Here is a 20421-nt window from a genome sequence, read left to right as displayed (position 1 = left end):
GGGTTGATATGGCAAGTTTTATGTCGGTTGTTTGTTATTTTAAGAACATATATGCTTTGTGTGTTGATTGATTTGAATTACTGTGGATATCTGATAATTTTGGGCGTTGAATTACATCATTTGAGCAGAAAATTGTTGAATGTTTCCCTGCCCGTTAGTTGTTTGATAAAATGCCCGAATGAAAATTTTGAACCCAAAAAGAATGAGTCATGTGCATTTTTTTTGTATGTGATTCAAGGGAAAACCTGGCCAGCTCAAGGCCGGCCAGAATCCGTGCGTTTGATAGCCGGGAAGAAAAGAAAAAGCCATGATTCTTGAAGTTGATTTTTTTTTTCCAATTTTCGTTGTTGCATCTTGCGATGTTCAGAGCATATTTGCCGTGCGTTTGTTCAGAACAATTTTCATGTTGTTTGTTCATAATTTTTGGATTATATGTGCCTTATGTATTAATTTGGACTGAAATCTCTTGTTTGATTGAACAATTTTTGGGCTGATTAACCCCAATTTGAGCAAAAATCTGATGAAATTCTATGCCCCCAACCTGTTTGAGAAAACGCCCAACTGAAAATTCCCTTTGAATGATGTTTTGCTTGTGCGCGGAAGAAGAACTGGGTCGGAGATATGTTTATGAAATTTCAATTTGACCCCTAACCTTTGATGAAATCTTATGATCTTAATCATCTTTTAATATACATAAGTAGTATTTTAGCTTGATTATTTCATGTTTTTAGATCATAATTGTGGCTTAATAATTTTTGTGGATTTTATCATGTTGGGTTAGGGAAAACTGGATTTTTCTTTTTGGGTAAGAGGTTTATTAAGTTGGGTTTGGTAATGGATTTTGGTATATTTCTTCTGGGCTGATGGTTTGGGCTGGGAGGCTTAAAGCCCTTAACTTTGTCTGAGCTAATTAGTGAAAATGATGGGCTAGCCCGCTTGTTTTTCCTTGGACTTCCGTTTGGGCCAAGTGACTCTTGGCCCCAACAAATAAGAAATGGCCCAGCGGCCTGATCCATTAAGGAACCAGAGAACAAATTTGCATATCAGTCCCTGTACTTTTCTTTAATTTCACTATGGCCCTACAAACTTTCAATGCTTTCAATTGGGTCTCTAATTTAATTTGCAAATGGGTCCCTAAACTTTATTTTCCTTTAATTTTGACCCCAAAACTTTATTAATGTTTGCAAGCAAGTCTTTTATTCTTTTGACTTCTTGAATGTGGGCTGTTTACATGATTTGATTGATTCAATTTCATGATTTACTTTATCTTTCATGATTGTTTGTTAATTAAAGCGATGCTTTGACCTTTTCTTTTATTTTGGAGGGCAAATAAGTAATTTCACTCCATTAGAGCCCCGACTCAAGAGAGGTACACCTTACCCTTTATTTTTGACTTTATTTGGCCTATGTGCGTATATGTGCCTTATGTGTGCAATTGCATGATTTTGAGTGTTTCATTTCATTTTCACTTTATTTATCTCTTTAGTTATTTAATTTCGCTTTAATTTTAGTTCAATTTTTGATCATTTGGGAAGGCACTTGAATGCCACAATTGTAATAGTTAGATTTATTTTTAACTATTTATTTCATTCCGTTTCCCCTCTTAGATTGTAGTAGACTTCCCCCCGAATGTAATAGTTAGGACTTTACTTGCTTTTTTTTGCCTTATGTGTGTTTTGCATGTCTATGTGCTATGTGTTACCGCTTTCTTAGGGACTTGCATCTAGATATCATGCTCATGTGTTATGTGATTTATGTGTTTACATGCTTTTATTAGGTCTTACATGATTTATTTGATTATAATAAATGCATGTTGTCACCACACTAGTCCAATGCTAGTTGTGGCCGCCCTTCACGAATCCATACTAGTCCAACGCTAGTTGTGGCCGCCCTTCACGAATCCACACTAGTCCAATGTTAGTTGTGGTTCTTTGTCCCGATTTTCCGCTAGCCCAATGCTAGTGAGGATTTGTAGACATGGGCTAGTCCAACGCTAAACCCTTAGGGCCCTTCGCGCGCTAGATCATAATTGTATGATAAAATCATTTCATCTCATGCATATTTTTTCACTTTCTAGGGTCTTTTATCATTTTTGCATGACATTCCCCTTATACGTATACCCCTTCCCCCATATTTTCCCTTATATGTATATTACTTGCCCCTTTGTATGTTACATAACATTAAACTTGCATTCCATTTTAGAATTAGGATTAGAGTAGTGCATTTGTTTGATTAGATTAGGGAACACCCCTTGGATATGGGATATGGACGAGTTTGGCTTTCTAGCCTTAGCACGCTCGTATTCCCTTTATTAAAGGGAAAATTGAGTCACGGACATTAGTCCCCCGTACCCGTCTTGCTTGCATTCCTCTAGGGTTCATGCATTTCATTTATCCACTATCACATGCACTTTTACTTCATATTCTATCCCTTTTTCCACATTTTTCACATCACACAACTTTTATTTTGCACGTTTTCACTCTGCCACTTACACTTTATATACTATCACGTGCACACACGCACTTCATACTATCACTCTACTCACCTTACTTTGCACATCCATTTGCACACTTCCACTTACACACTATTGTTTTTTATTACTTTTTCACTTCACGCAAACTCATATTTTCACATTGCATACATTCATTCCACTCATTTGTCGTCATTAGCATTATTCGTGACCTCTCCAAAGAGTCATTATTGGGCATCACTATTAATGTGATTGGCACCATTCAAACTTTGAAGAGAAATTTTGCCCCCCGATGTCCCCCTAGGTCTAGGTTTTGCATTCATATAGTGCATCCAAATGTGATAAATGCTTTGGTTAAAACAAGAAAATCTTTGACTAAATCACGCAACTAGCCTTGGCTAGGACGAAGGGGTGCCTTGGATTTCATCCTTGCCTTCCCCTTCGTCAAATGTGACTCCCGAACCTTTTTCGTTGGTTTACGTAGACTAGGAGTCGTTTAAAAGGGGTTTCTTTTCTATCTTTTTGCTTTAAAAAATTCATTTTTAGGTGACTTGGTACACCTTAACTCTATACCAAGTGGCGACTCCGATTTTTATTTCAAAAACCCTTTTTAAACTATATTTTGGGTCAAATCGTCGCATTTTCAAGTCCCATTTAGACCCACTTTCTTTGTAAATCAAAAATCATTTTTTAAATCAAAAATTCACTTTTTAAACCATTTATTTTTCTTGTAAAAAATGGGGCGCGACATAGAACATGTGGCAAAGTGCAGGGGCAGTTTTGTCCACCACTTACGCAATTAAGAGCAAAACTATGCCACTTGTTATGCTTATTTCATAGATTAAGAACATTAATCGATACAATGGTCATACATGTACTGATTAATTAGTTGAGTAGCCAACTTGTAATGAAAAATTGTTTGATGGATAAAACTTGACTCGACTAATAGTTTAGGGGCGTCCGAGATTTTTGCCGGTGGAACTATTATGTAATGGTAAATCCATGTTGTGCGGATAGATTATTTACTTAAAGAAATACAATGTCTACCTTTTGCGAAAAAGAGTAGTAGTTTCCCATCATTTCCTGATCTACTGCAACATGTGATGCAGGCTGACATCAAGAGGAGTATTGGATGAACGTGGTAAACTTGATGAGGAGACACTTGTCAATGTAAATAACTTGATGAAGAGAGGTTCAAAAATTAAGGGATCAAGTGGGTTTAGTAACGAGTACATGGTGGTAAGATCTTTTCAGTTGTTTAATAACTTAAAATCTCCATGTGGAAAATATGTTTTCCACACTTATTTCTTATGTATGTTTTATGCACTTAATATATTAATTTTATGATTGTGTCCTATCTTCTTGTAACTATTTTCTGCTAGTTAATTTTCTCATTTGCTTTATCTTCACCTATTTTATTGATAACCTGAGAATGTTGTATTTTCTTGCTAAGTATTTGACGAGCGTTGGATACTTGATCGTGATAGTCCAGAGATTGTCAGAATTGACTTTTTCCTGACATTCAAACACTATAGTCTACCTAGGTTATCGTTCATCAGGCATTAAAACAATAGGATAGTCACTTCGGAGCCACTACTTCCACAATGATGTTGGACTGCTACACTGGAAGGAGTGAAGGATTTCTTATAGAAAATATGACATTTACACATTAACTTTAGTTGTCATCTTTGGAGATGGTGCTCAAATCTCAGTTATGAATCCTACTGGACATAATTCAAATGGTTAACTTTTTTAGCTGCGTACTTATATGGGGCGGCGTTTAAGTCTTAATCTTAAGGAAATTGAGGTGCTTAGATTTCTTATTAGAAACTCGCGTGGTGTTAGTTGTGACTAAATTCATGGTTTGTCTTGATATCATAGAAACTTTTCTTGCAGCATTTTGGGAGCATGATTAGCCATCTCGGCCGAGTTGTAACAAAGGGATAAGTACGATATCAATTCCCGAATCGTGGATAAATTCATATCTGTAGTGACTCGTTCTGACTCGATCGACATTGGCCGAGTCAAATCTGTGATGCTTGAAATCGGCCCAAATTTTCGAGTCAACTCGGAGTCAACTCAGGAATCAAACAAAGACAGACAAAAAATTTGCAGAAACAGAAAGTTATTAGCCCACCATTTTACATGCAACAAATTGGAGCTACTCCAACGCTTTACAACGACAATTGCTTTCTATCACATCTCTATTGTTTCACCTCATTTTTTTAACTTTTACCAAAAAATTGAACACCTAATAATTGAAACCAAACAAAACATGAACAAAAAGATTAGTGAAAGTGATCCAAAAAGTGAATGAAAACAACAAAATAGTTATTGCATCCAACTCAATTATTGCCATATGAATTCAAAACCTTCATAATAAGCGCCAATTAGGGTTGCAAACGACTCGAACTGCTCACGAGCAGATGAAGTCAAACCTCGACTTGAGCTCAGTCAATATTGATTTCGAGTCAAACTCGAGCTGATCAAGTCGAACTCAATCTCAAAGATACTTAGTTCGTTAACTCGCAAGCTAACTCGATTATATATGTGTGTGTGTGTGTGTGTGTCTATGTATATATAAATTATTTTTATTTTAATAGTAAAATTACATATATATCCCTAATATTTTATTATTTTATTTATTTTTTAAAAAATAAAATAATTATTTTTTATTTTTTTAAGCTCGAGCTCGAGCTGTTACATTAAGAGCTCATCGAGTTCAAACTCGAGTTTGAGTTTGATAAAACTAAGTCGAGAATCGATTCGATTAGACCAAAGCTCGAATCGACTCAACTCGTTTACAACCCTAGCACTAACAAAAGGCTCAAAGTTATCAAACGCCCTTCCCCTCATGCTTTATTATTTTATTTTTCAGCCACAAAGACAAGGGAAAGGGGAAGGGGTAGGAGAAGATAAGGTGTAGAAAGTAGAGTATAGTAGAGAATCAAGTAGCACAGAAATGTACCGATAATTTCATCACTGATTTGTCGTCAATCAAAGCATCAAGCAGCGCACCGGGTTGTCTTGATTAAACCCATGATTCTCCAAGTGAGTTTGCTACATCGAAAATAGGAAAGAATAGAAAAGTTATTGCCGAAATTATAGCTGGAGTTGGAAGTGATTAAGTAGGAGGTAGTGTGAAATTGGAGTAAGAATTGTCTTTGCCTTCTATGAACATCATGAAGAGCAGAAAGGAGAAGAAAGAACGAAAGGGAGGAAAAAGAATGAATTGAACGACTAAATTTGGAGTGACAAGAACGAAGCTAAAATTAGACTAGTTGGGCTTTTCTAGTAGAGCCCAAGACAGGAAAAAAAGAAGGAAAAATTAAAAGCTTTTAAAGTCCAAGTTTGACCCAAGTAATTAGGAGATTGCACTCCTAATTTTTAGCTCAAACATGAGGCTGAAAGGTTCGCATTTTCTTTCAAATTAGTTTCTTAGTTTTAATTTTTTTGGTTTTAGTATTCAAATGTGATATTTAGATATTTGTAAACTTATGTAATTCATTTTGGCATTTTTATATATTATTAGGTATATGATTAATTTGATTAATTTGATTAAATTGATAATTGTATATTTAATATATTTGTATAATATCAGTAGTCTCTTATATTTAATTTTTGATCTCATATAAAATAGGCTTAGAAGGCACACATGATACTAAAATTATTTATTGCTAATGCTATAGGTTTATGATAATGGCAGCATTATTTTATTTAAATAATTAGTAACTATATATGATAATGTAGGTATTTAGTAACTTTAATTTGATAATTGTGTCTTTTATGATATTTTATATTTTTAGTAATATTTTTAGATATTTTGAAAATTTTTATATGCTATAGCGTGCATATCATCCAATATCTAATTGATATGCCGCGACGGATATAGAACAACCACGACCGCAATGCGACCGCGACCTATGACGGTGAACCATGTTTGGGAGTGAATGATCATCTTTCGATTACCTATATGTATAGGTTACAATATTGGTGGCTGCTGATTGTGAACGTCAGCTGCGCACCATCAATGGTAAATCCGACTTGCGAAAAGCCTTGAACAAGCATGGCTCCATTCCTTCAAGTAAAACTCTGGGAAGAAAATGGGGGAGTTTTCCTAAGCTAGCCTCTATCATTACCTAGCCCTTCTCCGTGTCATTTCATAAATGATCTCCATGCAGGCAGTTTGAGGTGTCATGGAATCCCCAGAAAGAAGATGATGTGTTATCAGATCAAGAATTGCTTGAAAAGTACCTCTTTTTGAGGCCTTTTATGATCAGTGACAGAGAGTGTCCTGGCTTTCAGTTTTGAAATACTGGAACTTAGGTGCCGGGGAAATCAGCTACCTGGCGTCTTGCAACTTGGAAAAATGAAGTCCGCCAAAAATTCAACAGATAGAATCTTGGATACCTTAGCTTTTAATGGTCATCAAGGATCCGGATTTTCCTTCACTGTTTGTACATTTCATTATTTCAACCAAGTTCGCACATTTTTAAATAAAGAATAAAAGAATAAAAATGAAGAACTCTTGAATGAAACTAACTTTACTCCTCTTAAGTGTTTCTATTCTACTCTAATTTAGTCGAGACTTCTTTACTCTTTGCATGAGAAACCTCACGTCAGAGTTAATTTTCCAAAAAAACTGAGTACTTTCTCAAAAATTATTGGGAAATTTGCCAAATTGGTCCCTAACATTTACCAAAAACACTTTTTTAGTCCTTTACATATAAAATCAGCCAAAATGGTCCTTCACATTTAAATTGTGAGCCAATGTGGTCCTATTGCTCGTTTTTGCTCATTTCTCCGGCTAAAAATAGCACGCCTCTCTCACGTAGTCATATTTTTAGGGGCAAAACCGGAAACACATTTCATTACCTGTTAAAAGTAAAAAGTATGGACAACCACCAAAATACACATTTCACCTTTGGCCCTCAAAGTTTCAAGAAACCTGAATTGCATCCCCGAATGGTGGCGAAAATTATTTTGTAATTCTCCTGTATAAGTGATGTGCTTGATGAATCCATAGATCTGGTTCTTGTTTACTTATATCCAAAAGTCCTAACCTTTCTATTCTAAGTGAGAGTCTAACAAGTCCAGGACATTTGTGCAACATCGATCCCACGAATCCAATTTGGGCCTTAGCTGGAACCCTAAGCCTCAGCTCCTCCGCCGCCCGCCAAAGCCGCTTACTCGTGTCCCTCCATCCTTTGCAAACCCTGGCCGCCGACAACAGTGTTGGAGGCGGGAGCCTCCTCAACACCTCCCACAGACAACTCATCAGCAGCTTCCCGGACCCGGCAAGATCCGATTCGGGGCTCCAGCTCGAGAAGCTCCTCCTCGTCCTCCTGGTGCTCTTCCTCATCCTCTCCCTCGTCTTGCGAGTCCCTCGCATCAATATCATCGTCGAAGGAGAGAGCTTGCCGGAGGTTGGAGAAATGCTGGCGATGAGGAGGGGGAGGGGGAGGACGGACAGTGGAGAGAGGAGAAGGGATAGCGAGGGAGAAGGCGGCTGAGTCAGTTGAGGGCGTGGCGGTGGGATGCAATTTAGGGTTTCTTGAAACTTTGAGGGCCAAAGGTGAAATGTGTATTTTGGTGGTTGTCCACACCTTTTACTTTTAACAGGTAATGAAATGTGTTTCCGGTTTTGCCCCTAAAAATATGACCACGTGAGAGAGGCGTGCTATTTTTAGCCGGAGAAATGAGCAAAAACGAGCAATAGGACCACATTGGCTCGCAATTTAAATGTGAAGGACCATTTTGGCTGATTTTATATGTAAAGGACTAAAAAAGTGTTTTTGGTAAATGTTAGGGACCAATTTGGCAAATTTCCCAAAATTATTTGCCAGTTTAATACTTTTCTAAAATTATTACCCAACATGAAATCATCTTTACCAACAATCAAAATAAATACACATTTCAGGTGTTAAAACAGACAACTGTGCCATTAATAAAAACGGCTCCTTTTGATTCAAAGTTCAAAGATAAAAAAAAAAAAAAAAAAAGCTAACCAAAACCTAACTCTTGTCCTTGGTGCCTTGAACCTAGCACAACCAACAAAAGTAGATCACTTTCACTTCCAAAACAAGGACAAGCATAAATAAAATTAAATAGCAATCATTAAATTCATGAATTTTTTCCTCAAATGGAGAAAAATTACTAAAGTAATCATGATCTAGATAAAAGCACCAGATAGTACCAAATTTTGAGCTAAACCAAAATTTGGGACTTTTTTTTTTCTAGTATTTAGCCACTAATTTGTCAAAAAAAAAAAAGAAGACATAACAACCTACATATAGGAGTTGGATTTTTTTCTTAAAGAAGAGGAAGTAGTCTTTATTTATCAGAACAAGAGAATTATTATGACAAGAATAATTTTGTTTAAAAATTCTAACCGATAGAAATACTGGTAATTTTGAAAATTATTATGACAAAAATAATTTTGTTTAACAGTTCTAATTGGTAGAAATATGGGTAATTTTGAAATATTAATAATTTGTAATGATCAAAAGTAACTTTTAACTGACGGAAGGAAGGTAAGTGCTCAAAATTAAATGTTAAGAGGCAAAGTGATTTTAGATTAAAAAAGAGTTTATATATACATACATACATATATATATATATATAGCCTTGATGATTTTAAGATTAGGTTTTTGCTCAAACTCCCCACACGGTCGATGATTGGCCACAATTCGTTCGTAGATGTAGCCAACATTGGGCCCGCTCCCAGATTTCCAGCTTCTGGTTTCCATTCAAGCTCTTCTTCCTCCCTTCCCTCTCATCTCTCTCTGTCCAAAAACATATCTTTGATTCTCTTCTAAACCCTTATCGATTCAATTCCGGTTCAACTCAATTTTGCTGAATAAAACTTGTTGAGCTCATCTTTTATGGCCACAATTACCGCACCAAAACCAACCCCTTTCTTGCTTGAATCCAACCTCAAATGGAACCCTTTGTTGCCCTCCCAAAATCCCTTTAAACCGTTCTTTAATTCCCCCAAAATTTCCCCAGCATTCAAGCTTAATAGCCATAAACCCTCTAGAATTTGCAGTCCCAAATGTTTCTTCTCCAATAATTCTACATCCAATGTTGATGGCGATGCTGGCAATTTTTGTTTCTTCAAGAAAACAGAGTCATCAGTGGAAATACAAGAGAATCCTGTTGATAAATTTGCTAAATTTATCTTAAAAGCCTTTAAAGCTCTGCAAAAGCCGGCAGTGGCGGCAGTTCTTGTAGGATTGTTGTTAATGTATGACCCCAATTCAGCATTGGCTGCCTCAGGTGGGAGAGTGGGGGGCAAATCATTTTCTTCGTCCAGGTCTTATTCATCGTCATCATCAAGGAGTTATTCTGTGCCTAGGATGTCCGGTGGCTCGAGTTTTTCATATTCTGCGCCGTATTATGCTCCCTCACCATTTGGATTTGGTGGTGGTGGTGTCTATGTAGGACCTGCAGTTGGTTTTGGTTCGAGTTTTTTCTTGATTATGGTGGGATTTGCAGCGTTTGTATTGGTCTCAGGGTTCTTGTCGGACAGGTCGGAAGGTGGTGTGCTTACTGCTACTGGGAAGACTAGTGTTCTCAAGCTGCAAGTATGGTACTTTACTTGGCTGTAATTCGTTATTTCTTCTGTTAGTTTGGATACACTTAGGTATAGGTTATAGTTGGTAGTAGTGACTGGCAGACAATTCTTTACTTGAATTGGTTTAGATGGGTTATGGTGAAAATTTTATGAGTTGGAGGGGTGGGAATAAAGAAGAGGTTTGGGGGAATGTTGAAGGTGGAAAGCAAATTCTGGTTTGGAAAAATATATCTTAGATACTATTTGGAAGTTTGCAACTGAGAAAGTATATGCTTTAACATTATAACGACTGCAATTTCATGATACTGTTGCTAGGTTGCAAGCTTTACTGCTATTTGGCTTTTCACAAATTCATTTTCCTTATCTTTGTTGTGATTTCTTGCAGCTCATTATATAGTCTCTTATTTTATTTTCCTTAGGTTGGCTTGTTGGGCTTGGGGAGAACTCTCCAAAGAGATCTTGACCGAATTGCTGAAACTGCAGATACATCCAGCCCAGAGGGTTTATGCTATGTGTTGACTGGTAAGGCTCCCAACCATATTATCTTTTTATGGTTTTTCCAGTAGAGCAAGAAAATGCACTGAATACAGATTACATTTGTGAGCCTTAGACGTGGGGAATAGGTCTTCAAGTTTTGGATTATAGTATAACTAAGGTACCTTTAAAAAATTGCAAAAACATTTAAGGTAAATACAGAATGAAGTAGAAGTAAATCATTTTCCAAGTAAGATTCTTGTTGCATCTGATGTATCCTTTAGATGGTAAGAAGTGATTATGTATGTTGGTTGTGAGTCCCCTTGTTTACTGACCTGCGGACCGTATGAAGTTTCACTCGTAAAATACTCTTGCATAAACTAAAAGCTGCAAATGCCTTCTAAGTTTTTAAACTTCTAATGTTTACGTTACCTCTGCTCTATCCTGTAGATAGTGGTTTTGCTTGTTAAAATTGTGTCTATTTTTTTTTTTTTTTTGGAGATTCATACTTGTAAAACTGTTTTTCTGAAGTCTTATAATGGAGAATTAATCATCTATGCTGGTACTCAAGTTGGAAATGTCATCTTGTTGGGTGAAATTTATGAAGTTTGGTCTTTGATATTAAAAGTACCAAGAATTTTCGGAGAGGAAGAGAAATAACAGATGTTTAGATTAGCATTTCTGTGTTTGACTTATTTTCTGAGTGAAAACAATAGTAGGTGGATTAGAGAAGTCTTCATGCAAAGAAATGTTACTTTAACTGATAAAATTGAGGCTATCATGTGAAATCAGTTGGACTAGTATGTACTAGTCAAACTCTTCATTAATATGTGTAGTGCAGGTGCTTAATTTAACTCTCTCTCTCTCTCTCTCTCTCTCTCTCTGTTATTTATATCTTTTAAGTTATTCTATGCCTTAAATAAGCACTTATTAGTTACTGCTTTTGTTGCAGAGACTACACTAGCTTTGCTGCGGCATCCTGATTATTGTATATCAGCTTATTCATCTGTAAGTTGATTACATCATTGCTTCCTGTTGGCTACCTTGTGATTTGGATATCCACATCAGATTTCCACTTAATGCACTCTGAATTTGGTCCTTTGACCTCAATACAGCCTTTGGCTGGATTGCATTTTGATGATCTAGGGGAGTCATGCATCATGGTTGTGTTAATATTAATATTTGTAACTTTCACTGGATGGCCATGAATGCACACTGAAGTACTTATTATTGGTAAAAGACAAAGAAGTGGAAGCCGAGAGCATTGAGCTAGTTGTCATGGATAATTTTGCTGCATTCCACTCTGTTGGCTTTGGAACTTGGCCTTTAGGTTTATTTTGTTTTCTTTTACTTGTTTCTATAGCCTATCAATACCTACGAATCACCTCAAATGAAGATTAATATCTGACTTTTGGAAAGGATCTCTCCCTCTCAAACTGCATGATGTTGCTGTGATGTGGGATTAGAGATGGCAAATTTCTGCAGCCTTACCATTGCAAGTAAGGAGGCTAATTCTAAAAATCAAACTTGTGAGGCTTTCTAGGTAATTATGGACCAATTTGCCTATTACAGCCAAGTCCTGTGACCTATGGATATCTTCCTCTTAATCTCTAGTGCTCAGGTACTTATCTTGGTGGTTTGAATCGACTTAAGGGTGATTCTCCACTAGATTTAACTTCCTTCCTGTCTCTTTGGCAAATGAATTTTTAAATTCTGCTAAAGATTGCAGAATTACTCCTGACCTGCAGAAAGAGTACTTCAACTGAAAATTTATGTGAGAGTTACATGAGAACACCCTTTCTTCCAACTATGTACTATGCGAGCTGGCCCATGTGGTATTGCCACAGCCTCTTATGCGCTACTGTGAGGATATTGAGTCTTTGACAGGGGATAATTAAGATTATTGGATTGCTTGGTTTTGGTTGTAAGTGAGAGGCTATGCTTTCATTAGCTTGAGATCCATATATTCTTCATCAACTTGGTTATTGTTTAAGGTGTGATACAATGGTACCTGATCAGTTTCATGAGTCACAGTTGGGTCTATGATAGGCTGCTGAAGGGGATCAAGTATGTAAAGATTGTGAGATTCAAGCTATTCCATATGAGATAAAAGGATAAGTTGAAATAGTGTTGTAATACGAGTTGTAGTTGCAATGCGTACTCAATTTGGGATGCTCATTGCAACAAGAATGTCAAATACCTATTTAAATTGTGTCTCTGCTTATAATTAGCAGGACACAACTGTGGGCTAAGTGGGCATGGCATGACAATTTCCCATATCTTAACTTACCTCCTTGAACAGATCCTTAATGCTGGGCTCAGTTTTATTTCTTTTCTTTTTTTATAACTGTATTTTTTTCTGATTGTTGAGCACTTAACATTTCATGCTTGGACCTTATGTCTTCATTTTTGTCCCAAAATTTCTCATGTAAACTGTCTTCAATTACTGATGATTTTCTCATCTGATCAAACACCTGATATATATTATATAATTTAATGAATCTGAAGTTGTTGGGGTCTTACCTTTGTACCTGGTGCATGTAATGCAGGCTGATGTTAAGAGGAGCATGGATGAAGGGGAAAAACGATTCAATAAGCTTTCCATTGAAGAACGTGGCAAGTTCGACGAGGAGACCCTTGTCAATGTGAACAACATAAAAAAGCGAAGTTCAACAGGCCAGAGAGCAAGCGGCTTTAGTAATGAGTACATTGTGGTAAGGATGACCTGCAGTTTCTTTGAATTGTTTATTTGAAATGCCCTAGGCAATTCGAAGATTAGATGATTGGATTTGATTCCTACTATTTAGGTAACAATATTGGTGGCTGCTGAAGGCGTGCATAAGCTGCCTACCATCAATAGTAGTTCAGACTTGAAGGAAGCATTACAAAAGCTTGCCTCAATTCCTTCAAGTAAAACCTTGGTAAGAACATTTAAGTTTTCAAATTTAGGCCCTGGATTTTCTTGCATGCGATGTCCCTTTGATAATGCTCTCAATGCAGGCCGTTGAGGTCTTATGGACTCCCCAAAATGAAGATGACGCATTATCAGAGCGAGAGTTGCTTCAAGATTACCCCTTGTTGCGGCCTCTATGAAATAAAAGACTGCCACGCCTTCAAGTTCTACAGAGGAGGCTTTAAACAAGCCTCTCTTCGTATTCAGAGTATGGTTGATCATAGAATCAGAAGCTCAGTGAAGTATCTAGTACTGTAAGTCACAATTGTGCAAAGGTTCCTTCACTGAAACTAGTTTTGTTGAAGTGCCCCCCAACTAGAGTACATACCAAAGCGAGGCTGTACATAAAACACGTGCAATAACAAACAATTCTCTTCTAAATTTTGAGGTAGTTTCACATCAATCCGAGTTATATCTCTCCTCCTGATTGACATGAGTTTCATTTCCTTTGAATTATTACGTTGTGTATATACTACCCATAAAACAACAGCTATGGCAGAAATTAGCCACATTCTGTGCAGCATATGCCAAGGGGACTATTCTAATATGACCTTATACAGTGGTAATTGAAACATCAATCATACTAAGTTGTACTTTTTTGGTCTTTTTTTTTTCTAAAAAAATTGACTAGAGTCTGTGATTTTCTTTTATTTTTTTAATTTTTTTCCGAAATACTTTCCCAGGGAATGGCTGAGATTTTCACCTTGGAGGGTTGTTGTGCCTCTTTTTCTTATAGTGGGGAATTAACTAATGACATGCAAAGCAAAGTGGCTTTGTTCTTGAGTGTCAGTGTAAAGTAAATGGTTACTTCTCTTTCACCTTAGCTTTTGCTTCACTATGTCCACTACTGGTGGAGACTTTTTCCTGTTGAAGAGTTCAGACTAATTTCTGTTAGGTCTGTAATATAACTTTGTGAGCGTGTATCAATGTCCTAATTAAAAAAAAAAAATCAATTAAGGGATCAGATACTTCAATTAACATGCCCCATTAAGTTAGATTTGAGTAAATTTTTGTGCTATCAATGTAGCAAAAAGATAAAGTAGCCTAGTTTACAAGGCAAAGGGTTGAATGAGTACGAAGTTTTGAGTTCAAAACATTTTACTTATAAAAAAAAAAAAAAAAAAACGCCTAGTTCACAAGTCTTGTGAAATGATTCATCTGTTTAGGGATGATATATTAATCCATTATATATGTATGTTGGAAAGACTATAAAAGTATAAAATTGCAAATAGGAAACCTGAATTGCTGTTTACTCAAGGAATAAAAATCAATTGGTTTTCGAAACCAAAAAAAAAAAAAAAAAAATTGGTTTTAGACTTTTGGATAACTCAATTCGTTATATGCTGCTGATAATTGGACCTCACTGGGAACTTAAATAGGAACTAGGTGGGATAGGACCATAACTTGAAAAGTAACTCGAGTGGACCAACCTGGAAATGAAGCAAGTGTTCTGGGCTCTGCTCCTTTGGATGGGTCCGGATTTTGATTTTCCAGGAAGGAAGAAAAGAATGTAATAGTTGCCAAAATCCAAGTAGGGATATTACGTAAGTGATAGTGAAATTTTTTTATTACTTTTTAAGTTCTCAATTTTGAAGCCTTCATTTGAATCTTTAAAAAAAACAGAAGAATAGAAATGTTATAGACGCTATGATTTTGAAAATTACAAACTACTCTTAACCATTAGTTTTTTTTTAAAAATTTATTGCTAGTCTATTTTCTTATTCTTGTGTTAACCCTTAACTTTTAGACGCTTTTGCGAATATTTAAAATTTCAAATGATATAAATAACAATTAAAAGAATTTATATATGTCTTACAACTTTCTGTGTTACAGTGTCTCTGATACTATTGAAATGCTTTTGAAAAATAAGTCAACAGCCTTTTTTTTTTGGTTGGTGTATAGGCAGAAAGTCAAAAAAATCGACTGTGGATTGGTGGAGGTGACAAAAGAGAAATGCCCTAATGATTCTCTAGGATTTTATTCCGGTGGACGGTCAAACCATCAGTTGACCGATCTTGGATTTTTTTAATCAAGTATTAAAATATGCATGTAAATCCTAACCTCTAAAGATATAGGATTAAAAGCACTAAGCTCCCTAAGGTTTGGTATTATGTGCACCTTCCCTCTAACATTTTATTTTTTACTGCACTTTCCCTCTTTAACTAGTGATTTGACGTTGGCGAAAAGGACATTAATGACCTCAAAATAACAATTGTTGGCGAAAAGGACATTAATGACCTCAAAATAACAATTAGTAACAACAGTACTTGAAAAGAAGATTCGATTTTTTGTTTCGGCGGAATGTCCTTAAAAGTAGAATTAAATGATTTAGGAAAATTACATGTCCTTGAAATCTATTCTAGAATTTAAAATAAAATCACTTCATGTACAATAAAGCATAAAATAATTAGAAAGAGACAAAAGAATACCATGTAATTTTAACAACAAATTTTTCTATTGAAATATTCAAATTCTCATGATATGCACATGAGAGATATCTTACCACATTCGAAACTTAGCTCCATTTATTGATGTTCATAAATTTTTTTTGTCGTAACGGCACATCTAACCTAACATAATCTACTCCTACTCCTACCGTACGCGCGCCGGGGGGGGAGGAATTTGACGAGGACTGACCCACCATCAGACCAGATGAGTGCACCACACTCCCTTATAGATTTAGAACAAACCTCATATTGAGGTATATTGATGGGAGATCAAGGGTTCAAACCTTGCCTCTCACCCCACAATTAATGTGGTGGCCAACTCCTCTAAAGGGAATTGGTTTATTGATGTTCATAATTTGAGAAGGAATAATTTTAAGGACAAATGATCCATTTGGCTCTTGAACTTTTAGTTTAGTTAAAATTAACCCTTTAACTATTAATAGTCAACTTTTAGCCCTCCAACTTGTAAAATAGGGAACCTGTGGCCCTTTTGGTTAGTTTATTCGATTTTGCAACTGGAAAAACAAATCACGTGAATGACAATATGTGAGGACCTGGAAAAAATTATTTATATTTTATTTATTTCTTTGAGTGCATTTTCTTTACTTTATTTTATTACCTTAATTTTCTAGATATTTTTATAAGTGAGGCGAGTGTTTAAATCATTTTCCTTAAATAAGTTAGTTCATATTACGTTAGTAGCGCATTATGGACGTGGGACCCGATAGTGCGGTAAGTGCGATAAATTTTGACGACTAGGTGAAGTTTGGCATAAGTGGATGTTATTTTATAAAGTGCTATGTGATAATTAGAGGTTAACTAGATAGATTAGTTTTGGAAGACAAAGAGATGAGATTAAACCCTAGGGCACTATTTGTCGCGAAACCGTTGGAAGTTGGATTTTGACCAAGGTTTCTTAACTTTACTAAAAACCAATTTTGACCAAAAATTGTCTTCATTTTTACCTTGCTTGGCCGAAAATTAGGGAGGAGGAAAACAAGAGAGACCTTCAACTTCAACCTCAATTTTGTGCTTAAATTTAGAGTTTCAACTAACCAATTTGCAAACTACTCCATAAAAGTGTTAACTAAGGTAGATTTCAAGGTGTTGGTGGAGTGATTTTGGAGAAGAAGCCCTAAGTTTCCATCTTTCTTGGAGGTTCAAGGTAACTTGACAAGATACTTCCCTCTACTTCAAATATTTGCTAACTAGTGGTTTAGGGTTTCAATTTTGGTAGTTTTATGAGATATTTCATGGTTTGAAGTAGTGATGTGGAAATTTTCAGTTTTTATGGTAAATTTCTGCCCTCATATGATGCTTAAGTGTTGGCCATGGTTTGGTAGATTTGCTATGTGAAATATCTAGCTTTTATATGCTAGTTTGACTTACCCAAAGAAAATTTCAACTTGTGATTATGAAATTCAGTTTAGGGTTTCATTTTCTAGTTTGAGTAGATGATGGTTATATGCTCTATATATTCTTGATTTAATGAGTTGTTGGCCTGGTATATATATGCTTGATTTGAGGCTATTTTGTGGTGAGAATGAGGCCTTAAATTGGCTGGAAAAATTGATAAACACGAAGGAAGTGCTGCTGAAAAATTTGTCCGCAGGGACCCTTGAGCAGTCTTAGAAAATCTGTTATATCTTGGTATAGAAAAGTCAGAATTGAGTTCTGTTTATTGTGTTTGAAACTAGATTCAATGTACTTTCAACTGTGAAAATTTCATAAATTTTCTCAATTCTTATGAATATCTACTATTTTTCAAAGTTGACTGAAATTGCATATCTGTTCTGTCTTTTACTGAATGAAGCAGTAACTTGAGGCTCGAATTTGACTGACTTATGGATAGAATCTTACAAATATGTCTTCTGAGAAATTGTAACCCTTTGAATCTATTTTCTGAAGGTATAAAGTTTATCAATTTTGGACTTACGAACCGTGACATATGATTTTTCAATGTTGCGCAAAACTGAAAAATTCTGGTCTCTAAGAACCGTCCTTACCTTCATTTCCCACTTTAAGTTTGGAGTTGGTAAATTATTTTGGGTATGGTTTATGAGTGGAATTGAGGTTTAAGTGAAAGGAAATGAAGTCTTAGAAACCTTAATTTCTTCATATATTTTGGTTTTGTATTATTAGCCTTTTAATATAATATATGACCACAAGACTCGAGTAAGTTCAAGAGGACGAACTAGGGTTAAAGTGAAGGGTTGCAATTGATTGGTGAGTGTTCCAAGTACATGAAAATATTTACATGAAATGTCTTCTTGTTTGAATGACATGCTAGTTTGGTTAAAGTAATTGCTCTTGAATAAAGAATTGATAACCTTTGGGACGAGAATGTACTTTATCATACTCGATCCTTTGTAGTTAACATCGTGATATTGATATGAAATGAATCGCTTTACTTGCACTTGACTTGTTGGTCACTTGGGTGATTATCCCACCGATTTACGTGTTACATGCTCATTGTTGTTAGAAAATGCTAGGTACTGGATTTAGCATCTCATAGGCAAGTGTATACTTTATCACACTTGACCTAATTTGACTAAACTTTTCACATCTTGTTCAAACGTGTACGGCCGTTTTGTTCCGGATTGTTGGCCGGATTTGAGGCAGTGAGCATAAAAAATTTTTAAGTTTTTTTCTGTCAATCCGATTTGTTGAGAAAATTTTTGATTTCTGTAGCTTTCTTCCGATTTTCTTGTTTGATCAGGGTTCTTCACCACCCGATTTTCAACTGTTTAGATTTGAAATCCTTGAAATGCTTGGAAACATGCTATGCTAAGTTTATTTGTGACTTGAGCCTGTTTGAACGAGTGTGCTCTTATGTACACTCAATTGACCTGATTTGACTAAACACTTGATATCTCATTTATGCATGAACAAGTAACTTGATTTGTATATGACCTGTCTATTGACTTTAAATACTTGGAATGCTTGAGAATATGAATTGCTAGACATTACTTGTGACTTGATTATGGCGAGGCGAGTGTGTCCTTATTCGCGCTCAACCTCCATGAATTTGAATTAATCGATCTTGCGTGTGGACTTGCATGTTTATGTGCATGGTTATAAACCGGCTACTACCCTCTTGTAGCAGTTGAACTGTAGACCGACTACTACCCTCTTGTAGTAGTTGAACTGGGTCTTGGACCCTATCCGAAATGTTGGGTAAGTGAAAATTAGGGTTACTCATACGAATGCATGAATGTAGGTCGGCAACGGCTGAACTGAGCCCTCGTTGGACCTCTTGCTTTAGACCAGCCTCAGAGCGGTCGGGTAAGTTGGGTAACCTTGGGTAAAGGACAAGTTCCTAACCTGTTTATTTTGGACTGGAATACTGATATTGTTGAATACGGAGCGTTAAGTGTCAACTAACGTCTCCAATCTTTACTGCTTGAGCGTTGGATATCAGCCAACGACTCTATTACTGATTACTGAATATTTGGGACTATAAGCCATATCCTGAATTTCTGAATATCTAGGACTATAAGTCCAACCTAGGGTTAGTTGGTCGAATCGAGACAACGATTCGAGAAGATCGATGAACCTTGGGTACTTCTTTGACGTTTGGGCCTAGTAGGGGGTTGATTGGTGGACTGAAATTGGTGTAAAGTGGAGATCTGTGGACGTTATACTTTCGTGGTTGACGGAGAGTCAACGGATCTTGATCAAGCTACTGTGGAACTTGCTCCTGAGAGCAACCTATATCCTTTGTCATGAATGTGTTCTTTACTATACACTTTTGCATGATCTATCTGGCTACTTGCTTAACTATATACTGGGTCATGATTTATTGGAGTTTGACTTGTTTCTTGACGTCTGGATATGCTATCTTGTCTCTCATTTTACCTGCTTGGTTACTTGGAACCTCACCGGACTTTTAACTCATTCCACGCCATTTGTTTTCCTTACAGAGATGAGAACATGAGAGGTTAAATTGAGGAAGGTCTCGATTTCTTCTAAATTTGTTAGTTGCTCGTGTGAGCACTACATAGGTGTCTAGCCGACTTGTTTGATTTGATTTTTGGCAAGTTCGACTCTTTGGCTGTATTATAGACTCTGTAGACATTGGAGGTGCATGAATATCTATATTGAAGGTTGTAACTAATATCATTTTTATTTTGAGGTTCTATTTGTAAATTTTCATGAATTGTGACTGAATCTTGGCGAGAGTTGGGCAGGCAGTCCGCCAAACCCTTGAGTACGCCCTAAGGGGAGGTGAGGCTGTCACAAGTGGTATCAGAGCTATTTCACGTGGTCTCTGCGCGAAGTGAGCTTGGACCAAGTGGTGATATGGTTCCAATTATATGAATATGTATAAAGGACTAAGTGCTCTTCTTGAACGTAAGTTGTGAATTATGAAAGCGGTAAGCGTAAAATCTTTACCATGCTACTTGAGGTAGATAGATATGTACGTCAGGTAGAAATCCTAAACTTTGTTGATTTGCACTTGGAAGCGTACCGCCTGAGTCGTAAATTCTCCCAGTTCTGG

The 20421-nt window shown here is 36.3% G+C and overlaps 1 protein-coding gene across 1 annotated transcript; it reads left to right on the top strand.

Annotated features, from left to right (window-relative positions):
- Positions 1-9186: 9186 nt before the first annotated feature.
- Positions 9187-14051, top strand: LOC113761031. Its single transcript, XM_027303833.1, has 6 exons — positions 9187-10056; positions 10466-10568; positions 11473-11528; positions 13070-13234; positions 13328-13441; positions 13521-14051. Exons 1-6 carry the CDS (start codon positions 9355-9357, stop codon positions 13611-13613), a joined length of 1233 nt encoding a protein of 410 aa, XP_027159634.1. The 5' UTR covers positions 9187-9354; the 3' UTR covers positions 13614-14051.
- The last annotated feature ends 6370 nt before the right edge of the window (positions 14052-20421 follow it).

The sequence above is a fragment of the Coffea eugenioides genome, chromosome 2 (assembly GCF_003713205.1).
Source record: "Coffea eugenioides isolate CCC68of chromosome 2, Ceug_1.0, whole genome shotgun sequence".
Taxonomy (NCBI): Eukaryota; Viridiplantae; Streptophyta; class Magnoliopsida; order Gentianales; family Rubiaceae; genus Coffea; species Coffea eugenioides.
The sequence above is the reverse complement of the archived record's forward strand: the minus strand, read 5'-3'. Positions and strand labels throughout refer to the sequence as shown.